The sequence below is a fragment of the Bos mutus genome, chromosome 1 (assembly GCF_027580195.1).
Source record: "Bos mutus isolate GX-2022 chromosome 1, NWIPB_WYAK_1.1, whole genome shotgun sequence".
NCBI classification, from domain to species: Eukaryota; Metazoa; Chordata; class Mammalia; order Artiodactyla; family Bovidae; genus Bos; species Bos mutus.
Window position 1 is genome coordinate 93,883,808 of NC_091617.1, and position 25,573 is coordinate 93,909,380.

Below are 25,573 nucleotides of genomic sequence, written 5' to 3' on the forward strand. Positions count from 1 at the left end.
GATCTCCTGTCTACCAAACTATTGATGTCCCCATCACTGTATCCCACCTCTTTCTTTGGTCTGGAGGCTGGGCAACCACAAGCTTTCAGGCTGGTGGGGTGTGGCCCAATAACTACCTAATCAAAATAAATAAAATGTAAAGTAAGAACATGAAGAATTTTTACACAATTAGAAAATGATGGAAAGACACATACTTATAAAACCTGATGACCTAGATAGACTCTAGCCTAAATAGTGAATGAATGGAATAGTTCACAGAAACATGGACTTGCTTCTGGTGCCCTTGTTGACAATGACCTTTTCAAAACAAGCCCCAGATTTTGTTTTAATTAATGGATTGAAGTTATTATGATTGTCACACTTACAACTTTTTTCACTTTTCTAATCCAGTGGAAGCTATATTCACTTCCTAAGGCTGCCACAATGAAGTAGCACAAACAGAATTGTGTTGTCTTGCAGTTCTGGAGGTTAGAAGTCCAAAACCAGAGACAGAGAGCCACGTGCCCCTGAAAACTGTAGGGACCTGCCTTGCTCCCCGCTAGCTTCTAGTCGTTTAGGATTAGTAGGCTTGCAACTGTTTTTTCTCCTCTTACAACTTTCAGTTTCAGTTCCTTTTACTAAGTAAAACTTATAAATTGGCTCCACCCTACAGCAGTCCTAATCTGCTGCTTGACTCACTCTGCAGGAGTCACATCCTACAGTGATCATGGCCCTGAAGCAGGCTCCGGGCTCCAGACTTGGGCAGATCTGCATGCCGATCCTCATCTTCACAGTGCTGCTGCAGGCTTTTGGTATGGCCGTGTTTTACATGTATTTCAACAAAGAGCTGAAGCAGGTCAGTACAATGCGAACGCTCCCTGACAGGCGCTCTCAGCACCGTTTGGCTGACTGCCTCTGTTGGCTCCTCTGTGAAGACTTTACAGAGGAAGAGAAGCCTCTCTTTCTCTGCCCTGCCCGGGGACCCTAACTGCTAATGCCTGTCATTACTGAGAACTTTGCAAAAGTGAGTTGAAGGGATTATGTGCACAAAGTACAGTTGCAGAACTGGCTCCACCAGATTCTAGCAGATGCAGGAAATGAAACTGCTGAGGTAGTTTTGTCGTTAACAGTATGTTATAATATTAACTGCTGTCATTCCTGAGTGCTTTCTGCTTAACGTTTTAGAGTTCTTGACTCAAATTCTTGGGCAAGAGAGGAGCTGCCTCAGAGGAGGACTGCGTCTGCTTTTGCTTTCTGTGACACCTCTAGGAGCTAGCACAGAGCTCCCACACTTGTTGAGTGAGTAACCAACCTTCACAAATGTGGTTCTACTGGGACATAGGGTACAGTCAAGGCTTAACCCAAAGACGGGCTCTAAGTCACCTGTAATAATGCTGTGGTGTGTTCCAAATGTTGCTAGTTGCAGTGGATTTTGAAAGCAAAATTACTGAAAATAAGCCAACTTCAGCTTTTGGCTTTCTATATAGTCCCTGGTACCTCAGCTGGTAAAGAATCCACCTGCAATGCAGGAGACCCTGGTTCAATTCCTGGGTCAGGAAGATCCCCTGGAGAAGGGACAGGCTATCATCTCATAGGGCTTCCCTGGTGGCTCAGATGGCAAACCATCTGCCTGCAATGTGGGAGAGCTGGGTTCAATCCCTGGGTTGGGAAGATCCCCTAGAGGAGGACATGGCAACCTACTCCAGTATTCTTACCTGGAGAATCTCCATGGGCAGAGAAGCCTGGCAAGTTACAGTCCGTGGGGTCACAGAGAGTCAAACACGACTGAGTGACTAAACACAGCACACACATACACATATATATTTAATGTATTTTTTATTGGCATGTAGTTGATTTACAATGTCAGTTTCTGCTGTATGGCAAAGTGAGTCAGTTATACATAACCACTCTTTTTTCAGATTCTTTTCCCATATAAGTGATTACAGAGTATTGAATAAAGTTCCCTGTTCTTTACTGATGTAAGTCATGCAATTATCTGTGTATGTGGTCAACTTTTTTTTTTTTAATTCTAAAAAACAGAAGCTTCAAAGCTTAACATCTTCCCACCTGCACACATTCTTTCTGATTATGTTTATATACTTGCAATGGCAGTTCAGCTGGTAAAGAATCCACCTGCAATGCAGGAGACCCCAGGTCGACTCCTGGGTCAGAAAAATCCCCTGGAAAAGGGATAGGCTACCCACTCCAGTATTCTTGGGCTTCCCTGGTGGCTCAGACAGTAAAGAATCCACCTGCAATGTGGTAGACCTGGGTTCAGTCCCTGGGTTGGGAAGATCTCCTGGAGGAGGGCATGGCAACCCACTCCAGTATTCTTGCCTGGAGAATCCCCACAGACAGAGGAGCCTGGTGGGCTATGGTCCATGGGATCACAAAGAGTCAGGCACAACTGAACAACTAAGCACAGAAATGTTTATATGTTTGTACACTTCTGTATAGATGCACAGAAGAATTTATTAAGAGTATCAAAAACAGGAGAATTGAGATATTGAGCAAATACTATGTTTCAGAAACTTTCAAAGTTTCATCCTCATAACAATTCTATAAAGTAAATATAATCATCCCATTTTATAGATGAGCAAACTAAGGCTCAGGGAAGTTAGATAAAAGGTAAAACCCAATTTTGAACCAAGGCATTAAATAGGTGCTCTGCTGCTGCTGCTAAGTCACTTCAGTCGTGTCCAACTCTGTGTGACCCCATAGACGGCAGCCACCAGGCTCCCCCATCCCTGGGATTCTCCAGGCGAGAACACTGGAGTGGGTTGCCATTTCCTCAGTAAGTTGTAATTAGCATGGAGCAGTCTCTTGAAGTTGTCACCCTCTTCATCAGAAATTTTTGCAAGGGAAAATGAATTTGAATCTCTTTGAATGACTGTGTAGGGTTTGGAAAAGCATATTCAACACAAGTATGAATTTCCTAAATCAGATCACAGGTTCTACTCTGGCAAGGGAAAATTTGCAGAAGATACAGTGGGTGAGGATTATAGGGAGTGTGGGTTGAGTAGGGCTAAGGGATGTTGGACTGAACCCTCACAATGAAGCCCCAAGACCAGTAAGCACAAACAATAAATATGGGCTTAGCCTCTGAAGTCTATGTCTCTGAGAAAGTTTGACAAGGGCATTATCTATTGCTGTGTCATCATAGATGGCGAAGAAAAAGGAGGAGGAGCCCCTTATCCACTGGGCTCCATAAATGATCCTTTATGCTATTTGGGATTTGCAGAAACTGATTGTCAGAGACTAATGGCTGGGCAGCAGAGAGGGTCAGGACTGGCATCTTGAGGTCTCTGAGCCAGCCAGCCAGCAAAGGAGTCCACACAGCTGATCTCAAGCCCTGCCAAGGACTGGTTGTACCTGGCCTGGACAACCACAGTGTTTGTGATGGCATCACCGGCAGTTGAGTGGAATCCACTTCTCAGAACCAAGGGCTCCTGGAACAGGAGCACTGGCACCCAGTGCCATAGCTGTCTCTCCTCCTAGAAGTGTCCGAATTAAAAAAAGCACATTTATCCCCTTGCCCCCAATATCCAGATGTGGTTAGCAAGAGAACAGTCCCAGCCACTGAAGTGCTGAAGAAAATTCCTTCTCAAAGTGTGAATGGGTGTGGAAAGGAAGTGGGGAGAGAGATTAAGCATCATTAATCATTCCTGGGATAGCCACAGCACCTGCTTGCCCGTGTGTCATTCACCTGTATTGGCCCAGGTGTGTGAAGGAAACTACCAAATAGGAAACTGGGGAAGGCGTGCAGGCTGGCTGTGGCTTTCTGTTGTTCAGAAATCAATACATAAGCATAAAAATATCTAGGAGGAAAAATAAGCTGTGATCTCTAGATGATAGGATTATGGGTGCCCCTTTTTCCTTTTTATTTTTCTATATTTTATCAATTTTCTACAATGAATGTTGTAAAACTATCTATACCATCCATATGACCGTCATACAGATCTAAAGAAAATGACATTTTTATATAGTCTTAAAAGTAAAGTACAAAAATAAATAAATAAAGTGAATCACTCAGTCGTGTTCGACTCTTTGCAACCCCATGGACTGTATAGTCCATGGAATTCTCCAGGCAAGAATACTGGAGTGGGTAGCCTTTCCCTTCTGCAAGGGATCTTCCCAACCCAGGGATCAAACTCAGGTCTCCCGAGTTGCAGGCGAATTCTCTACCATCTGAGGCACAAGTGAGCCCAAACCATATGCAAAATTGCCCACACCCAGGCTGATCTTAACCCTATAAAAAAGAGATCCTCCAAAGGTAACCTAGGAAGTAGAATGAGGGTGGATGAAGGAGGATATTACTTGTTTTACTTTTAGGAAAGTATTCTATAATTTTCTGTTTTTCAGGGTGTCTATGTATCCTCAACATCTTCAGGCTTCATTAAATCTGGGTTAACAGTGGAGTCATATTAGCTTGTCAGACTTCCTCCCATGTCTCCTTAGGACCTTAGTTTTCGAGGCAATCCTTCCCCACCTCCTGAAAATGTTTCTGGAAAATTTCCAGAGGATCTCCAGAGGCCAGCAGTTGGTCCTGATCTGGGCTGGCCTCTGGTCTCTTCCACCCTCTCAAATTCCAATTGACTTCACAGGGGCTGTCAGCTACCCTGACTGCCTGATCTCAGCACCTCTCAACTCTGCCCTGTCCCAGCCCTGACCCTACCTCCTGGCATTTTCCAACTTCTATGATGTAAGAAGGCGAGTTGCTTTTTCCTTTCTGTGTCAGGCACATTGTTTTGTCCCAACAGGTTACGAAAGTTAGTTAAGCCTTTTTGTTTTTTTTTAATCTTTTGGCTGCACTCCACAGCATGTGGGATCTCAGTTCCCCAACCAGGGTTCAAAGCTGTACCTCTGCATTGGCAGCTGAGAGCCTCAACCACTGGACCACCAGGGAAATCCAGTTAAGCTTATTTATTCAGTTTCATCAAATCAGTACCTGACCAAGGAATACCTAGTCTTGTTGGACTGGACAATGTCTAATAAAACTATTCTTCTGGAACTTTCCTAAAGCCTTGCTACTAAATGCAGCTCTTTTCTCTGATCTTCCCTGCAGTTTGCTAAACATGCTCTTATATTTCTAAATTGAGTTCTTTCCTTGGAAAGGCTTTTAAGCCCCCACATAAATTGCAGATTACAGTTGAAGAACATGGAGGTGGGTAGGGACAAAGGAATGGTGCCTAATTTCATCTCCAGTCATAATTTAGGTGGCCCCCACCTGTCACCCCCGCTACATCTCCTAGGCAAATGTTTTACTCCTATAATCTTAAAAAGGAAGAAAGAAAATAAGCATTTACTTAAAAGCAAATGAATGTTCTATGCCAATGGGGAAGGAATTAAGTCAGGTTTGTCACTTCTACGCTTGAGAGACCTGATCAAATGTGCAAGGAGCATGTGGCTGACGGTACAGGCCCACATGACTCTCACCAAAAGTTCTCATCAATATTTAAGTCATTTTGATTTGGAATGAGGTTGTCTTTCTATAGAAGGAAGCAGATCATTCTTATGTTTGATCTTTCCTTCAAGCTTTGAAGTCCCCTTCATTCAGAGAACAGATAAAATGACTATTTTCCCACTTATTTCTCCAGAGAAAGGCATTTCAGTGGATTTGTATATGGAAATAATATCTGAATCCCAGTTGTTAAAAATGAAAACAGGAAAACAGACCCATCTGAACTTGCATGAACATCCTGTTTTTCTTCATGAGGTTAATCAGTTGTCATCCTGGAGTGTCCCAGATGGATTGGAGTGTATAAGCTATGTGCGCACATGTGTGTGTGTGTGTGTAACATCAAGTGCAAACTTAGCAGAAAATGATCTAGTCATTGTAAATGTTTACCCTCAATCAGAATGAGGGAGCCTTCAAATGGTATTTCAAGTCTCTGCGGGTAAATCCCTAACTGGTGTAAACTTTTAATGAGGCAAGATTCAAATATCTAATGGCAATGTAGTCCTGATTCTGCTATCCAGAGGAGCAGACATCACAACAATAGCTAGAATCTGCTAAGGCAGTTGGACTATAAAGAAGGCCGAGTACCAACGAATTGATGCTTTCAAACTGTGGTGCTGGGGAAGACTGTTGAGAGTCCCCTGGGCAGCAAGGAGATCCAACCAGTCAATCCTAAAGGATATCAACCCTGAATATTCATTGGAAGGGCTGATGCTGAAGCTCCAATACTTTGACCACCTGATGTGAAAAGCTGATTCACTGGAAAAGATCCTGATGCTGGGAAGGATTGAGGGCAAAGAGAAGGGGGCGACAGAGGATAAGATGTTTGGATGGCATCACGGACTCAATGGACGTGAGTTTGACCAAACTCAGGGAGAGAGTAAAAGACAGGGAAGTCTGGCGTGCTGCAGTTCATGGGGTTGCAGGAGGGTGACACAACTTGGTGACTGAACAACAAAAACCACCAAGACAGTCAGAGCTAAGATCAAGAAATAGAACATTCAGCTCAGTTGTGTCCGACTCTTTGTGACCCCATGAATCGCAGCACGCCAGGCCTCCCTGTCCATCACCAACTCCCAGAGTTCACTCAGACTCACGTCCATCGAGTCAGTGATGCCATCCAGCCATCTCATCCTCTGTCGTCCCCTTCTCCTCCTGCCCCAATCCCTCCCAGCATCAGAGTCTTTTCCAATGAGTCAACTCTTCGCATGAGGTGGCCAAAGCATTGGAGTTTCAGCTTTAGCATCATTCCTTCCAAAGAAATCCCAGGGCTGATCTCCTTCAGAATGGACTGGTTGGATCTCCTTGCAGTCCAAGGGACTCTCAAGAGTCTTCTCCAACACCACATTTCAAAAGCATCAATTCTTCGGAACTCAGCTTTCTTCACAGTCCAACTTTCACATCCATATATGACCACTGGAAAAACTATAGCCTTGACTAAACGGACCTTTGTTGACAAAGTAATGTCTCTGCTTTTGAATATGCTATCTAGGTTGGTCATAACTTTCCTTCCAAGGAGCAAGCGTCTTTTAATTTCCTGGCTGCAGTCACCATCTGCAGTGATTTTGGAGCCCAGAAAAATAAAGTCTGACACTGTTTCCCCATCTATTTCCTATGAAGTGATGGGACTGGATGCCATGATCTTCGTTTTCTGAATGTTGAGCTTTAAGCCAACTTTTCCACTCTCCACTTTCACTTTCATCAAGAGGCTTTTTAGTTCCTCTTCACTTTCTGCCATAAGGGTGGTGTCATCTGCATTACCTTTGCCCTAAAGTGTTTGATTAATTTGGCGGGAGGATCCTGGAACGTAAACAGATTCCACTCCTACTTTGTACCTGCATGGGTTTCCAACTGTTGAGTGGGAGTCATACCATGTCAGAGCTGGAAGGGACCTCAGAGCTCACCACAGGGAACCAGCTTGAAATGCAAATGAAGAAGAGATTTTGAAGTGAAGAGGCAATTTGTTGAGCAACACACAGCTATCCAAAGGCAGGGGCCGCAAAGGCATTGTGACCCCAGATGTCTGGCCCACACCTGTTTCCTCTCTCCCACATTCAACTGCTTACCTTTATTCAAAGGATGGAAGACTGCGTGCTTACTTTTACTTCAGACAACGAGCTTATGCAAGGTACTAAGACTCCTCTGAACATGTCATCGGTTTCTGTTATTTTAACTTGTAAATGAGCAAAAAGAAAAAGCACTTGTGTGTAATACTGTGTTATATCCATCTAAACCCAGATGCAGAACAAATACTTCAAAAGTGGCTTGGCTTGCTTCTTGGAGGAAGATGACCGTTCCTGGGACTCCAGAGATGATGAGAGTATAATCAATCCCTGCTGGGAACTAAAGTCCCAACTCCATCTGTTTGTTAAAAAGGTAGGTGAACCACGGTGTCACTTTACCAGTGGGCATAGGAGGTTCAGAGGAGAAAGAACATTTTACATCATGAAGTCTAGAGTCCTCATTTTGTAAAGGAGAAAGTTGAAACCCAGAGTGTTTAAGTGATTGTCCTCAAATTCACAGAACTAGGAAAAGGTGGGATCCACCCCACAGTGGGTCCTGATTGAAGCCTGCTCTAGAGTTTATTCCTCTCTTCCAGAGAGCTTCCTCATCTAGTCTAAATATTTTATCTTTTGTGGAAATGAGGAACGGACAGAACAACAGAGGGCACCCAGGGCAGGTGAAAGCGTAGCATAGGAGGGGAAAAGACTTCCCCATATTTCCAGGTACCATATAAACAAACAGATCATTTTCCATAAATGTCCTTTATGGACATTCCACATGTTATTAACATCTCCCCTAATCCTCAAACAGCTGTGAGGAAGGAATCATTATTATCTTCTTTTTTCTTTAAAAAAAAAAAAAAAGATATAGAAATTAAAATAGTCCATATCAGTTAAGTAACTTGAGAAAAGTTTCCCAGGGCTGATAATGAACAAATTTTAATCCAGTCCATCTGCTTATATTCTAACCATTCTGTTTTTTTGTTGTGTGCTTTTGATTTTGGCTGTGCCACATGGCATCTTATTTCTTGGGCATCTTTTTTTCCCTGTCCAGGGATTGAACCAGTGCCCCATGCTGTCAGAGGGCAGAGTCTTAACCACTGGACAACCAGGGAAGTCTCATTATAATTGTTCTTTTTTTCTGCCTACCACACTGTAAGAATTAGCCTTTTCCTTTTCCTGCTCCTCCTTTTTCCTTTCTGGCTCAGAAGGCCAGTGGCAGAGCTAATGTGCTGAGACCCTTGCTTCCCTTCCCACACATCAGTTTCCTTTGCCCTAGAGGAGCCCCAACCTGTTATCTGTGGTCAGGGCTTTTTTTTTTTTTAATATAAATTTATTTATTTTAATTGGAGGTTAATTACTTTACAATATTGTATTGGTTTTGCCATACATCAACATGTCAGGGCTTTTGACAAAGGAAAATGCAGATATGGGGCTGAAGTACAGAGGAAGTTTCTGACAGTTATGTGATTAACAAGAGTGAAGGGAAAGGTGGGCAGGGACGGGCAGAAGGACTGAATAGAGAGGAGTTTAAAGCCGTGGGTGAGTCATGTCAGAGTGGGCTCATTGAACAGAAGGGCTCAAATTCATTCTTTGTTCCTGGTTTTCCCCACTGGTTAGCAAATAGGGAAAGAAAATGATATGAGGTATTTAGTCAGAGATGAAAATTTGGTAAGATCTCTTTATGGTGAGAATGTCTCAGCCACATTCTCAGAAATGAGAGAATGACACGGTGCTAGCAGGTCACCACTGGATGGGCTGTGCATGTCTGTGGGTGTCATGAGAGAAAGGGAGTGTGCCTTACACCTTCAGTCTTGGGTCTGTCCAATAATTTAAAGCCCCTGGAATCTAACACACGCATACATTCAGAGACACACAATGCACTTGTACACATGCTTGCATGCAGACACGCCTCCCAGAAAGTGAGGTGACATGGCCATCACGTCTGTTAGCCACAAGGAAGCCTGGGCACGTTAGGCTGACCTAACTTGGAGAAAAATGACTCTTCCTTTCTGTGGTGTTCCAGGTATGGCATTTCAAAGACTTCATCCAGAAACAGAGGTCTCTCAGACAGAGGGCCATCCTTTCATCAATAGTAGGGACAGCTGACTCTGTATTTACCCCAGATCCCATCCTACCCCACATGCTCTTTGCTTGAACAACTTAAAGCTGCCTAAGTTGATATCTTAAATGCAGAAATTTCCTGTTAGACATCAGCAAGAAGAGCCATAGGCATTCAATAATCAATTTAAATGCTTAGGGAAATTAACAAGCTTTATTCAATACTATTTGCAGATGACTTTGAGAACCTTTGAGGAAATGATTCCTACAAATCCAGGTATTATTTTTTGTTGTTGTTTTAATTTTCTAGTGTCAACCTCCTGATAAGCTGAGTACTTCTCCATCCTCTTGCTCTCTACTCCCACCCAAACATCCCACCTCTGACTGATGCTCAGTAACTCAAGATGCTTGATTCTGTTTCCCTTTTGGCATTGGCATTTGAACCAAATCTGAGGCCCACCTCAGGTATGAACTTTATTTCCTGGAAATTTTATTCTTCCAATGTGGATTTACCTTTCATCTCAACTTCTTCCATTCTTTGCTTTTATCTTCTAATGTGGGTAGCTTTCTGGAGCATAGCTGGAAAAAAAATAAGGGGTCCAAAGTTACCCATCTTCTCTGCTTCTGACCATGCCTAGGCTCTAAGCCTTTCTTTATGCAAAAATTTCACTCCATCATCTCTTTCCCAACAATCCTTCTCCCCACTCAAAATCCTCATTCTGTAGTCCCCACACCTTTGCCATCTCCACTGACGGTCAGCCAACTGCTCTTAACCCACATCCCCTTTCAGTGGGTCTTTCAGAGAAGACCAAACTGGCTTCTCTGGTCCTCTGTCTGGCTTCTCCCATTCTTGGATTTTCACATCTCCTCATCCTCCATCCTCATCACCTCTTCAGAGAGAACTTCTCTGATCAGCTTTCTAAGAAAGTTTCCCCACATCCTGTTTTTCTGTCATACTTATTTTGTTAGTTTCCTTTGATAAGTACATGTGTATAAATCAAAGAAAATATATATATATATTCTCTGTGTTCTGATTCCCGACTACATAAAAGATCTACAAAGACTGAAAACATGCCTATTTCTCTCACCTCGCTATACCTGGACTTACCTCTATATCTCAAACCTAGTAGATTCTCTTTTATCCCCTGGTCCTTACCTGCACCAACTTTGGCGTGCATGTGTGTGTGTGTGTGTGTGTGTGTGTGTGTGTGTGTCTGCATGTTTTGACTGAGGTGAAATTCACATAACATATGATTAACCATCTTGAAGCATATGATTTGGTGACAATTAATGCATTCACAGTGTTGTCCCACCACCATCTCTGTTTACATACAAATTCTTAATACACATTTTGTTAATCAAGACATAAGTTAATGTAACTGATGAATTAAATTTGCTGCTTCTTCACATTTAGCTCACCATAACCACATTTTCCCCTACGAACAGTCATACAGGCCTCCATAAATGTACCACAGACTTAAAGTCCTGGAGTACCCCATGCTGGCAGAGAAGAAACAGTGTTTTTAAAATAGATATTTGGTTAATGATGTATTCCTACTTTTCAGCTATCCTTTCCCATTACAATCAGCATCCTCATCCCTTGATAACCCCCACCATCCTTTATTACATATGAAGGCAAGACCTGGTCCCAGGATCTAAGCATTCTTTCTGGTCATTTCCCCAAAGCCAAAGGCAGTAGCAGGAATGATGAACATGCCATCTCTTCTTTCTTTAAAATATTTGTTTATTTGGCTTCCTCGTATCTTAGTCATGGCACACGGAATCTTCATTGCATCATGTGGAATCTTTCCTTGCAGCACATGGACTCTCTAGTTGTGGTGCTCAGACTCAGCAGTTGTGACACATGGGCTTAGTTGCTTTATGGTATATAAATCCTAGTTCCCCAATCAGGGATCGAACTGCATCCCCTGCATTGCAAAGCAGATTCTCAACCACTGGACCTCCAGGGAAGTCCCTCCAACTCTTCTAATGAGGAACACCAGATCCATGGTTTATAGAAGATGCATGTACTACTTTCAGTTCTGGGAGAAAAATATTCTTTTTTATACTCATCCCAGTGGGGTGCAGAAATCACACACTTCTCAGTATACCTAAATGTATCCATGACACCCAAATATACATATTCATAGGCTTCTTGTCTGGGAGTTGTTTGCTATAGTCTGTAGGAAATTTCCTCTCTTCAAATTTTGCTCTTATATCTAGGCTTTCCTATATCCTTGCACTGACCTCAAATGCAAGATATTCGTAACTGGATTCCATTACGGAATGTTTTAAAGCAAAGTGTTAAAGTCTCAGAGCAGATGCCAGTCCAGTTTCGATGCACGATACTGGATGCTTGGGGCTAGTGCACTGGGACGACCTAGAGGGATGGTATGGGGAGGGAAGAGGGAGGAGGGTTCAGGAGGGGGAACACATGTATACCTGTGGCGGATTCATTTTGATATTTGGCAAAACTAATACAATTATGTAAAGTTTAAAAATAAAATAAAATTAAAAAAAAAATAAAGTCTCAGAGCAGTCAAGACATTATGAATTATTTATCACTGGAGATTCAAAGTAAATGAACACACCAACTTTGAAAGCTGAGTATTCTGAGAGTAACGTAATTGACCCTACATCCCCAAGCTGTGTTGAGTCTTCAATATAGTACAAATACCCACTATCCTGAATAAGTAACAACACCAGATAGATAAAGTCTTCTTTCTATTTCTTTCTCCCGTATGGAATTTTGTCACCTCATTTCAGTTTCCTCTACTACTAGTCTAGACGGAGGCTTCCTATTCTCAGACCTTGATCAATTACAATTGTCTGCTAACTCACCAATCTCTAGCCCTCTCAATTTCTAGCATCAGACCTTACTATGAGTTAGTTTAGCCTAAAGCACAACACATATCTTTTTGCTTCCCTGATTATAACTGTTTAAAGTCTTCTCATGTCTGTAAAATCCAAATCTCTTAGCTTAACATTCAAATCCTCTATAGTTTAACTCCTCATTCAAGCCTGAAACTGAACTCCTCCGATGCCTGTGTCCCAGGAATGCTGTGTGCATCTGGTCTTGGGGACACTGTTCTAGATCTCTGTGAACGCCCTTCTCCCATTGTTGTGGACTTTAAGCCTCTCCACCCTTTTCATTTCAGATAATTGTCCTGCACCTCAAATACTTTCTTGCTTTCATTTGTTTATAGCTATTTCTCTGTGTTCCTAGAAGAGTGCCTGGCATAGACATAATGGGCACTTTGGTTTGCTAGAGTAAGTGAATGAAGGGACCTTAGTCCAAAACTTCCCCTGACTCAGCTTTCCAACAAATAGGAATCTTTCATCATCCTTCCTTTCTATTTCACATGGGTCAATTTTCACTTTCTAATTTGTATCTTCCCTAAACACTTTAAGTCCCTTGAAGGCTCAGATTATACTATCACTGATTAATCTTTGAATCCCCCATGGAAGCACTGCCTTGTCCATGGACATATTTATTTGGTGAAACCATACAATTGATCTTAACAACCAATGTAAGCCTCCTGAGAAGTTTTAGCTGATTTTTAAAAGAGTAATTTGTTGAATTTGTGGTCATTTAGTCTGCTCTAGAGTACTTCAGATGGTGGTCAGTAAATGTGATTTGTTTATTGTGATCTAGTGAATCAATGATTTATATGTTCATATACTGATTATCATGACCATTATGTCATTCCATATACCTTTTGGGATGTGAGAGAAGTGACTGCTACTGCTGCTGCTGCTAAGTCACTTCAGTCATGTCCGACTCTATGTGACCCCATAGACATCAGCCCACCAGGCTCTCCTGCCCCTGGGATTCTCCAGGCAAGAACACTGGAGTGGGTTGCCATTTCCTTCTCCAATGCATGAAAGTGAAAAAGTGAAAGTGAAGTCGCTCAGTCATGTCCTACTCTTAGCGACCCCATGGACTGTAGCCCACCAGGCTCCTCCATCCATGGGATTTTCCAGGCAAGAGTACTGGAGTGGGGTGCCATTGCCTTCTCCAAGAGAAGTGACTGCTGGATATCAATTTGTGGCATCTATGGACATGTAAACCATGGAATCCTGTGGCCACAAAGAAAGTTGAGCCATAAACCCCATCTGAGATAGTGAATGGTGTTTTGTAATTGCTCTTCCTTTAGAGTAGATAGTAGCTAGCAAAGAGGAAAAAATAATTGAAATGATGAGAATTGGTATCAGTCTTTTTCTACAAACAGCTCAAAGTGGACAGTTGCCAGTACCTGGTTATTTGTGCACTTTTAATGCCTCAGCAGGAGTATTATATGTCCACGGTTTGGTTACTATTGTTGTTTAGTAAAAGTGTCAGGATCTTCATTTTGTTATATTCTAGTAGAACCTTACCCCTGAGATGCCAATAAATTATGGCTAACGATACTCCCTATTCCTCCTATCTAAAGTACTTTGTGAATTAAACATAGGCTGAAGTAGATTACTCATAATACTAAAATGTAGGTTGGTTTTATGGAAACCCATATAATCAACTTTGGGAGCCCAGTGTGTTTGCTATGCTTGATTGACAAGTGCTGTGCACAGCAATGTATTTGTGAAGTAGCTTGACAAGTGCTGATGATTCTTTGTTACTTCTCTTTTAGAAAAGCAATATAATCCTTACCTAGAGAGAGAAAAGGGTCCTAAGAGGGTAGCTGCTCATATAACTGGAAGCAATCGGAAAAAAAGTACGTTGCCAGTTCCAGGTAAGAGAAATTATTAATATATGGTTTAAAGGAAAGGAAGGGAAGAATTTGTTCTAAATAATTTATTTTTGTATCTGAAATGTTTATATGGCTATCTACAAAATGGTCAGTAGTAATCAAGTCTCAGATTGACTCTTTTCAGAAGCAAGATTATAAGATGAGTAGCTTAGTTACTGCCCGGCACAACTGGCCTCAAGAAAATTCTGAAATGAGAGAACTTAGGGTTTCCCATGCCCTCATTTTTGCTTTTCTTATTTTTAAAAGTAATTTCTCACTCTTTCATCAAATCTTTCTCCTCTGCAAAGGCTCTAAATCAGTGATCTACTTTTCCAGTGAGTTACCAAACCCTCCCAGTGACATTTGCATTAGGTTGAACCACAAAAAGAAAAAATGGCCAATATTTGACCACTTTGCACTTATGGAAATGTCAGTTTCATATAATTTAACCAAATAGGTTAATTTATTTTCAAATAGTTAACCAATTATGTTAAGCCTAATTTTAACTGGAGAACAGGTGTTCATGGATTGCTGAAGTTAGTGTGTGAGTCTTGTAATCTAAACACCCCATGGGAATCCCAGCTCCTCCTTACCAAGTTCTTCATTCTGAGGAAATTACTTAACTCAATCAAGTTTCATTTTCTTTCTCTCTCTCTTTTTTTTTTTTTAAAAAAGATTTTTTTTGATGTGGACCATTCTTAATGTCTTTAATGAATTTGTTACAATATCACTTCTGTTTAATGTTGTGGTTTTTTGGCCAAGAGACATGTGGGATCTTAGCTCTCCAACCAGGGATGGAATCCAACACCCTGACTTGGAAGGCAAAGTCTTAACCACTGGACCACCAGGGAAGTCCCAAGCTTCATTTTCTTCACATAAAAGATAACGTTTAACTCACAAAATAGTGAAGATGAATGCAAAATGCTAGTGCATTGTAAGCACTCAGTAAGTAGTGCTTTTATTATTGTGAGAGATTTTGCCCTAGGTTAAAGGTATTTCAGGCATCAGTTAATGAATGAAAAGTTTGTTGGTTTTTTTTTGTTGGCTGGTTGGCTTTTGTCTGGTTTTACTCTGAGCAGTTGCCTTCATGGTATTCCTGAACTGGTATTTTTGGAGGTAATTTATGTGTTCTGCCTATTTGTGAGATTGTTATTTCACTATTCCTATTTACAGTTCATCAGATAATATGGTGGTAGTTTTAAACTCTTGAAAAACTAAAATTTGCACCAATCATAGAGATGAGCCCAAAGTTTAAAGGAATATCCTATCTCAGTCAGGCCCATCTTCATTCAAAATCTTCAGGATTTAAAGATCCAAAGATCTGAAGATCTTTAAATCTGGGCGTTTTTGCCAAACCCTATACCTTGCCTTATTGGACTTGAGATGCCTCCTGCTTGGGAGATGATTTTGACACTGGGTTACTGAGAAAGACCAAGGAAGAATCCAAAAAGACCTGAAAGAGTAGCAGGAATTTATGAGCTCTAGGCTTGAGGAACAGATATGTTTCTTTTGGTTTCCTTCTACATTGTCAATCTGAGCTCACCAGCACAGGAAAGGAGGTAGGGGTTCTGGACAGAAATTCTTCCCAGGAGTAGACGGCTACCCTAATGAACCATTCCCGTGGTACCATTCAGAGCTGACTGTGACGGTCGAGGCACAGCAAAATAGGGGACTTCAAACAGGTCACAGTGGCATGGGCGCCTCCAGATTTCTATATGATTAAAATTTAGACTCCTTGGAAGATTGAGGGAGCGTGAAGTTTTAAACTGACTTCCCTGGTGGCTCAGATGGTAAAGCGTCTTCCTACAATGCGGGACAGTTCCAATCAAAGCGTTGTCTAGCCACAGTTATCGGGAAACTCCTTGCTTTACTACAAGTTAATTTTATTTTTCTCCAAACTTCATCCCAGGCTCCAAGAATGAAAAAGCTGTGGGCCATAAAATAAATTCCTGGGAGTCATCAAGAAAAGGACATTCATTCTTGAATAATTTGTACTTAAGGAATGGAGAGCTGGTTATCCTTCAAACAGGATTTTATTACATCTATTCCCAAACATACTTTCGATTTCAGGAACCTGAGGAAGTTTTGGGAACTGTTTCAACAGAAGAGAACAGAAAAAAAATCAAACAAATGGTACAATATATTTACAAATACACAAACTATCCTGACCCTATACTGCTGATGAAAAGTGCTAGAAATAGTTGTTGGTCTAAAGATTCAGAATATGGACTCTATTCCATCTATCAAGGAGGAATATTTGAGCTTAAGGAAAATGATCGAATTTTTGTCTCTGTAACTAATGAACGATTGGTTGACCTGGACCAAGAAGCCAGTTTTTTCGGAGCCTTTTTAATTGGCTAAATAATCTATAAAGAAAAAACAGTACCCCCAGTTTGACCCTTCACTTTTCAGAGTACTTCAAAAACAAGGTGAAAGTAAGGCAGCCTTAGCAGAGCAACTTCAACCAAGAGATCTACAACACAAGCTTTTTTGGTATCCTGGATCCTTTACCACTTAGCTACCTGGGAAGCCCTCACTGGGGCTTTCCACCTTACCACCAGAAATCTAGCTCAATATCAGAAAAACAAACAACCCAATAAAAAATTAGGCCAAGGACCTAAACAGACATTTCTCCAAAGAAGACACAAAGATAGCTGCTGGGAGCCAGCGTGAGGAACTCTGCCCATGGCAAAGGTCATTAGGAAGGAGGCTCAGCATACACAAAGGCTGAATCGGCATACGCAAAGGCGGGATCGAGCCTCAGGAGTCCCCCTGGAAATTCTCAAGCTGCTGCTGCTAAGTCGCTTCAGTCGTGTCCAACTCTGTGCGACCCCATAGATGGAAGCCCACCAGGCTCCCCCGTCCCTGGGATTCTCCAGGTAAGAACGCTGGAGTGGGTTGCCATTTCCTTCTTCAATGCATGAAAGTGAAAAGTGAAAGTGAAGTCGCTTAGTCGTGTCTGACTCTTAGCAACCCCATGGACTACAGCCCACCAGGCTCCTCCATCCATGGGATTTTCCAGGCAAGAGTACTGGAGTGGGATGCCGTTGCCTTCTGTGAAGCAACTACCTTTCAATAAAAAACCAATTATTTTTGTTCCTTTTTCAATAAAAATTAGTAAAATATGTAGTTTTTATGTATTTTGTACTTAACATTTTATAGTAACAAGATTAGTAACAATGGAGAAAAGAACTTCTAATGTCTTTTTCATGATATCTTTTATCTAACATGTCTTACAGAAGAAAGAAAGAAACTGCTCATTTTTGTACAATGTGATTAAAATATTATCAGTCCTTTCCTTTATGGTTAATGCCTTTGTTACAGATTGAATTGTGTCCCAACAAAGGATAATGTCAATGTCCTACTCCCCAGTACTTCAGAAATGTGATCTTATTTGGAAATAAGTTTGTTGCAGATATAATTAGTAAAGATGAGGTCATAGTGGAATAGGTTGGGTCCTTCACAGAATGTGACTCATTATTTAAAGAAGGAGATTTAGTCAAAAGACCCACAGGAAGAAGTCCTCAGGGCAGCAGAGGCAGAAATTGAAGTGATGAAGCTGCAAACAAGGAACCCCAAGGATTGACAGTCCTCATCAGAAGCTCAAGAAACAAGAGAAGATTCCACTCAGAGCCTCAGAAATCTGCTGACACCTTGATTTTAGACTCCTGGCCTCCAGAATTGTAAGAGAACAACTTTCTGATGTTGAAAACCATCTGGTCTGCGACACTTTGGTTCAGCAGCCCTAGGAAGCTTATACAGCTTGCCATACCATGCTGAGGAAATCTTTTTTTACTGATGTCACACAGATATTACCATTGATATTTTTTTTCTGAAATCTTGAAGTTTAGTCTTTCATAGTTTGATAGTAGGATTCAACAATAATTTAATTCATGAATGATGAAGGGATATAATTTTATCTTTTACCATATCAGTGACCAATTGTCTAACACTGTTCAGTGGCTAGCCCACTCTTTCCCCATTGATTTTAATGTCTAACATCATACACCCAGCTCCCAGGGGGTCTGTTTCTGTGTTCACTTCCCACCCTCCCCCCAACCCTGCATTGGATTGGTTGTCGGTTCTTGCCCCCATTCCATCCATTTTCTAAAAATTGTGGTAAAATATAGGTAACTTAAAATTTAACATTTAACCATTTTTGAACATAGATTTCAGTAGCATTAAATACATTCACATTGTTGCACGACCTTCAGCACTATTCATGTCCAGAACATTTCATTATCCCAAGCTAAAACTTTGTAACCATTAAGCAATAACTCTTCATTTCCCTTCCTCCAGGCCCTGGTAATCACCATACTATTTTTATGAATTTGACTGTCTTAGGTAGCTCATGTAAGTAGAATTATGCAGTATTTGTTTTTTATGTTTGACTTATTTGATGTAGCATAATATCTTCAAGGTTTAATCCATGTTGATGCATATGTCATAATTTCTTTTATTTTTTTATAGTTTTCTATATATAGGTCTTTAGTTTCTTTAGGTAGATATATTCCTAAGTATTTTATTCTTTTCGTTGCAATGGTGAATGGAATTGTTTCCTTAATTTCTCTTTCTGTTTTCTCATTATTAGTGTATAGGAATGCAAGGGATTTCTGTGTGTTGATTTTATATCCTGCAACTTTACTATAATCATTGATTAGTTCTAGTAATTTTCTGGTGGAGTCTTCAGGGTTTTCTATGTAGAGGATCATGTCATCTGCAAATAGTGAGAGTTTTACTTCTTCTTTTCCAATTTGGATTCCTTTTATTCCTTTTTCTGCTCTGATTGCTGTGGCCAAAACTTCCAAAACTATGTTGAATAGTAGTGGTGAAAGTGGGCACCCTTGTCTTGTTCCTGACTTTAGGGGAAATGCTTTCAGTTTTTCACCATTGAGGATAATGTTTGCTGTGGGTTTGTCATATATAGCTTTTATTATGTTGAGGTATGTTCCTTCTATTCCTGCTTTCTGGAGAGTTTTTATCATAAATGGGTGTTGAATTTTGTCAAAGGCTTTCTCTGCATCTATTGAGATAATCATATGGTTTTAAATAAAAGTATAGTTGATTTACAATGTTGTATTAATTTTTACTGTTCATTACTTTTTAAGACTGAACTATATTGCAGCATTGGAAAATAGGTACTACATTTTGTTTATTCGTGTATCTGTTGATCTCTGGCTTTAATGGTTACTATTTGCTTTTCTATAAAGCTTAACGTTCTCCTTCTCTAATCCTTTGTTCCCAAACAACCCAGGTATTTGGGTGTTTAATTCACAAACTTTCTGCAACATAAGTACCTTTCATTGTGACATTTTAAGGCAAAATTTAGAAGGGAAAAAGTTACATTTGCATGTGCAGAATTCAGTTGGCAGTTTAAATAAACATCCTGGGAAGTCTCAAATTTCATTCCAAGTACAACTGATACAGTATCAGAACTATATGTAAAATTTTCAACAGTGTGAATAATGACTATAGCCACCCAAAAGGAAAACAGCCCATTTGACCTGAAGCAGAAGGAGATAGGAAGGAATGAAAGAAAGTAGTCAGACTTCTTAAACTTTATAGGAGAGGCACATAGAGCTATTGAGCTATGGATATGTGGTATTCCTCAAAACAAGGGAAGAAGGACCCCAAAGACAATTTAGAGATCATTAAGGCTTCCTCTTTGGTATCAAAAGTTGGGAATATATCACTTGGATTTTGACAGACCAGACAACCCTTGCCCATGAATGTGGGGGTGGTGCCACCCAAAGCCATGGGAGCAATGCTACCAAAGCTGTGAAGGCCAGGCCCCTGCCCAGCAGAACCCTCAGAGATGTCTGCCTCTGCCTAGGTATCAAGGAATGAAGCCATCTAGAGATGTGGGCACTCAACCCAGGCAGAAGACCACAGAGAGGATGAGGTTACTACAGGGAGTCCCTGCCAGGAAAATGCTCAGTGGAGCCATGTGGATATGGCTTCTCCCATGATCCAAGTCAGCAGAGTCCCTGGTGTGCAGTTCCAGACAGAGACAGCTACAAGCATGCAAGTTAAGCCAGTGAGGATTGCCATGTGGGTTGCCTGCAGCAAAGCCATGGGGGCAGGTATACCCCAGTGTGCACAGAAGGTCATTTCCATATCCCAGTGGGCCTAGCAGGGAGAGTATCTGATGAAAGAGTAGTCTCAAGCCTTGAGATTTGATGTTTGCCTTGTTGGGTTTGGACTTGCTTGGGACCTGCCACCCTCTTCTTTCCTATTTCTCCCTTTAGGCTGGGAGAGTTTGCCTTACTGCCTGTCCCACATTGCATTTTGGAAGCACATAATTTTTTTTTTGTTTCACAGATTCACATCTGGAGAGCAATTTATCTCAGAATCAATTATACCTTGAGTCTCATGCACATCTGATTCAGGTGATATTTATATGAGACTTTAAACTTAGATTTTTTTTGGTTGATGCTAGATGAAATTAAGACTTTGGAAGCTGTTGAGATGGAATGATCATGTTTTGCATGCAAAATGGACATGAATTTTGGAGGGCCAGAGATATAATGCTATGACTTGAATATTTATTTCCCTCTAAAAGTTCATATGTAATTTTCAAAATTCATTGAAATACTAATACCTTATGTGATGGTATTAGAGCCAGGGTCTTTTGGAATTGACTAGGTCATGATGGGTCCACTCATGAATGAGATTAAGGTCCTTATCAAAAGGTTCAAGATAGGTCTCTTACCTGTTCAGTTATGTGGGGATACAATGAGAAGTTTGTGACCCAGAAGAGGGTTTCTATACGACTGGGCTGGCACCCTGATCTTAACTTCTAGCCTCCAGAACTGTGAAAAATTAATTTATTTATAAACCACCAATTTGTGACATTCTCTAATCAAAGACAAAAAGTGGTTGAATGAATTGAAAAATAAAATCTAGCAATATGCTGTCTACAAGGGATTCACTTTATTTTTTATGGCCATTTCTTTTCAAAAAATTTTTATTTATTTTACTTTTTTTGGCTGTGCTGGGTCTTTGTTGATGTGCACAGGGCTTTCTGTAGTTGTGGTGCTCAGGCTTCTCATTGTGTGGCTTCTCTTGTTGTACAGAACAGGCTCTAGAGCACAACAGAATAGTTGTGGCACTTGGGCGTAGCTGCTCCAAGGCACGTGGGTTCTTCCTGACCGAGGGATTGAACCAGTGTCCCTTGCATTGCAAGGTGAATTCTCAACCTCTGGACTACCAAGGAAGCCCAAGGGACTCACTTCAGATTTAAAGATATACGTAGATTGAAAATGAAGAAATGGAAAAAGATATCCCGTGCAAAGATGACCAAAAACAGCATGGGGCTATGCTCGTATCAGGCAAAATAGACTTTAAGTCAAAAGTTGTCTCTAGAGACAAGTCATTATATACTGATAAAATTCAATTCAACAGAAAGATAGAGCAATTATATGTACATATCCAGCATCAGAACCCCTAAACCTATAAAGCAAATACCAATAGATCTGAAGGGAGAAATTGACAATACAAAAATGAGAGAGACTTCACTATTCTACTTACAATAGTGGATAGAACACCAGCAGGCAGAAAATCAATAAAGAAACAACTGACTATTGTTTGACAGAACATTGATGAAGGAAATTGAAGATGATACAAAGAAATGGAAAGTTGTCCCATGTTCGTGGATTGGAAGAATTAATATTGTCAAAACGTTCTTACTACCTAAAGCAATCTACGTATTTAATGAAATCGCTATCAAAGTTTCCGTGACTTCTACCTTATCCTATAAAAAAATTAACTTTAAAAGGATCATTTTGTTGTTTTTTAGTTGCGAAGTCAAGTCTGACTCTTTGCAACCCCATGGACTGTAGCCTGCCAGGCTCCTCTGTCCATGGGATTTCCCAACCAAGAATACTGGAGTAGGTTGCCATTTCCTCCTCCAGGGGATCTTCCCAACCCAGGGATCAAAGCTGCATCTCTTGTATCTCCTGAGTTGGCAGGTCGATTCTTTTCCACTGCACCACCAGTGAAGCTCTAAAAGGATCATAGACCTAAACATAAGATCAATGACTATAAAATTCTTAGAAAACATAGGGGCAAGTCTTCTCTTTTATTTGTATTTGACAATGGATTTTAGATATGACACCAAAAATATGAGCAACAGAAGAAAAAATAGGCAAACTGGATTTCATCAAATTAAACACTTTTGTATATAAAAAGACACCACCAAGAAAGTGAAAAGCCAACCTATAGAATGTGAGAAAATATTTGAAAATCACATTTCTGATAAAGGACTTATAGTGGACAACATAAACAACTCTTTCAACAACAAAAAGACAAGGCTCAGTCTTGTCTGACTCTTTGCGACCACACAGACTGTAGCCCATCAGGCTCCTCTGTCCACGGAATTTTCCAGGCAAGAGTACTGGAGTGGGTTGCCATTTCCTCCTCCAGGGGATCTTCCTGACCCAGGGATCAAACCCACATCTCTTGTGTCTCCTGCATTGGCAGGCAGATACTTTACCAGCTGAGCCTCCAGGTAAACCCTAACAAAAAGACAGATGACACAATAAAAAATTGGACAAAGATTAAAACCACAATGAGACATGAATGTATACCCATTAGGATGACTACCATTAAACAACAGGTAATAACAAGTGTTGTGAGGATGTGGATGTATTGGCACCATCACACTTTGCTGTTGGGAATTTAAAATGGTGCCGCTGATGCGAAAAAATTAGTGACTTCTCTGAAAGTTAAACATAAAATTACCATATTACCCAGAAATTCCACTCATAAGTGTACTTTCAGGAGAATTGAAAACAGATAACTTTAAATGAATGCTTGGACACAAAGTTTTTCATACGTCTTCATATTTCATAGCAGCGCTATTTACCACAGACCAAAGGAAGAAGCGATTCAACGTACATTTTTATTTGGATGATCAAATAAACACAATGTGATATATACATGCAATGAAATATTACTCAGCCAGATATATATTGTTTAAGGTGAACATGTATGAATCCATAAAGAAAATCACCAGTATGAAGAAGACAACTCCAGAGTAAAGGGAGGGGAGGGAGTACAGAGGATCTCAAGGGAGCATCAGAGGTAATAGTAATGTGCTGTTTCTTAATCTGGACATGGGTTCACAGTGTTGGTTCTCTATAGCATAATTTTTCATACTGTATACATATATTACTAGTATTTTATAATGTAAATTTTATCTGAATGGTAATGATAATCATGCCAAACCAGAAATTTGGAGGAAGAATATACTACTCTTTGATCCACCAATGTGTTATTAAAAAATAATTTATTGGACTTCCCTGGTGCCAGTGGTTGAGACTCCATGCTTCTATTGCAGAGCTCATGGGTTCAATATCTGGTTAGAGATTTAAGATACCACATGCCACTCGACATGGCCAATAAAAACAAAAACAAACACAAAAACACTTTATTGGGTCTTTTGGATTACCCAAAAAAAAAAAAAAATTCACATTGGTTGTGATGAGTGAAATGTGGAAATGTATAAAGAAGTTAAAAATCCTCGCACTCCTCCCACCATGAAGATTTCAATGATAAAATTATGTGTTCCATCTTTCTACTGACACAAGTATATGTAGTCAATATTCCAGCTTTATTAATTTTTTTCCTTTATAAATGGGAATATACATATATATATATGCACATATGTATGTGTGTGTGTGTATATGAAACTCAGCAACTCATTTATTTAACAGTATTTGTGGGCTTCCCCGGTGGTGCAGTGGTAAAGAATCCACCTGGCAATGAAGGAGTCACAGGAGATGTGGGTTCAACCCCTGAGTCGGGAAGATCTCCTGGAAGAGGAAATGGCACCCACTCCAGTATTCTTGCCTGCAAAATGCCATGGACAGAGGAGCTGGTGGGCTATAGTCCAGGGGATCACAGAGAGTCAGATTCAGCTGAGTGCACATGTGTGCGCACACACACACACACACACACACACACACATACACATACACTGTGTAAAAAACATTCAGGCCTAATTGATTCTTAAATACTGCATAATACCTCCCTGAGTGACTAGATCCTAATTTAGTCCGCCATCAGTTCATTCCCAGTTGTTTGTCACTACAAGTAATGCTAGTAATACAATGAACTTCCTTGCCCTTGGTCCTAAATTGGGATTACAAGCTGACTTAACATTTTAGATGCTAAAAATAACTGATTACTTTTAAATCTTTTGCTGCAGTTTACAGACTAGGCAGCAGAAACAATACTGCTGTGTTTCTCACGGCATCATTAGAAAGGGGTACGGACTACTACTCTTCTGGTTTGCCAAGCTGGTGAGTGAAAACTATCTGATTTGTGTGTAAAGCACCAGCACTCTTCATTATGGTCAGTGAAAGTGAGCTCATTGCTTCTCAGCACCTTCTGGGGAACATTTAGAAATGCTGATGCCTGGGCTTCACCACAGCATTCACCACAGACCTATGGAACCAGCATTTCTGGAGAAGGGCCCAGGATACCGCTGGATACCACAGTGTCTGTGTTTTAATTTCCCCAAATGACTCTGATACAGCTAGTTGAGCACAGGTCCATCAACAATTAGAAATCATGAATAGAGCCTCTATCTAGAATTGAGAAAACTGAATTTCAAAAGCTGTGATGTATTAATTGTTTAAGAAAACAATGTACCCAGATAATGATTATGGTGAGAAATTCCAAAATTCATTTTATATGCAACGTTTTAATTCCATGAATTGTTTGAAATAAGGAATACCTAATCTTTCTCAGCTTTAGAGGTAAAACCCAAGATAGGAGGCAGCTATGAAGTGGATATTTTAGAATGACAGTTTTCTGGCCAACTGTGAATCTCTTCTTAAAGAAAGTATGAATACTGAATATCTGATCTTTCTGAAAATGAAATAAAATCAGGGGCATTCTGGCCCATCATTGCTGGACTCTGTCCTGTGAAACTTCCTCACTCAAAGAATAGAGAAAAAAAACTGCTACTTCAGTTTCTATTAGGATGTATCTGGGCAGAACAAGGCAAGTGGTTTCTAAAGACAATCACCCTAGAAGAGAGGCCAGCTCAGGTGTGTGGGAGGTGCCTGAAGAGACTGGAGCAGTAAGGCAGAGCCCTTCTTTCTTTTTGAGATCAAAGAGGGGCCCCTTTATTGTCACATACCAGGAACAGCCACCAGGTGGCGAGATTCTCCCATTTTCCCTAAAGATCGAAATGTTTAAAAGTGGCAGATTAAATGACTTCAAATGACTTCAAATCCTCTACCTGGATAAAACTCAAAGTGAAGGAGACAAGAAGGCACATGGTAGGCTCTCGGTGTCTCAGATAAGAGCACCCACCTTGCATGGGGAGTTGTGAG

General features: G+C 40.7%; 1 protein-coding gene across 3 annotated transcripts; it reads left to right on the plus strand.

Annotated features, from left to right (window-relative positions):
• The first annotated feature begins 545 nt into the window (after positions 1 to 545).
• Positions 546 to 19,300, plus strand: TNFSF10 (TNF superfamily member 10). 3 transcript variants are annotated; one of them, XM_070373128.1, is made up of 5 exons: positions 652 to 835; positions 7,676 to 7,813; positions 9,736 to 9,778; positions 14,130 to 14,213; positions 16,138 to 19,300. In XM_070373128.1, exons 1-5 carry the CDS (start codon positions 707 to 709, stop codon positions 16,587 to 16,589), a joined length of 846 nt encoding a protein of 281 aa, XP_070229229.1. In that variant the 5' UTR covers positions 652 to 706; the 3' UTR covers positions 16,590 to 19,300. The 3 variants fall into 3 exon arrangements, with proteins under 3 accessions (XP_070229231.1, XP_070229229.1, XP_005889979.2); XM_005889917.3 differs by having other exon boundaries at positions 653 to 835; positions 14,130 to 14,231; XM_070373130.1 differs by lacking the exons at positions 7,676 to 7,813; positions 9,736 to 9,778; positions 14,130 to 14,213; positions 16,138 to 19,300 and adding an exon at positions 3,213 to 6,923 and having other exon boundaries at positions 546 to 834.
• The last annotated feature ends 6,273 nt before the right edge of the window (positions 19,301 to 25,573 follow it).

Bases quoted from the DNA above. Each gene is read 5' to 3' on its own strand.
- TNFSF10 (XM_005889917.3), top strand. From the start codon at position 707: ATGGCCCTGAAGCAGGCTCCGGGCTCCAGACTTGGGCAGATCTGCATG. The intron at 7,814-9,735 runs GTAGGTGAACCA...TACTATTTGCAG, and splicing joins TCCATCTGTTTGTTAAAAAG to ATGACTTTGAGAACCTTTGA. The intron at 9,779-14,129 runs GTATTATTTTTT...CTTCTCTTTTAG, and splicing joins AATGATTCCTACAAATCCAG to AAAAGCAATATAATCCTTAC.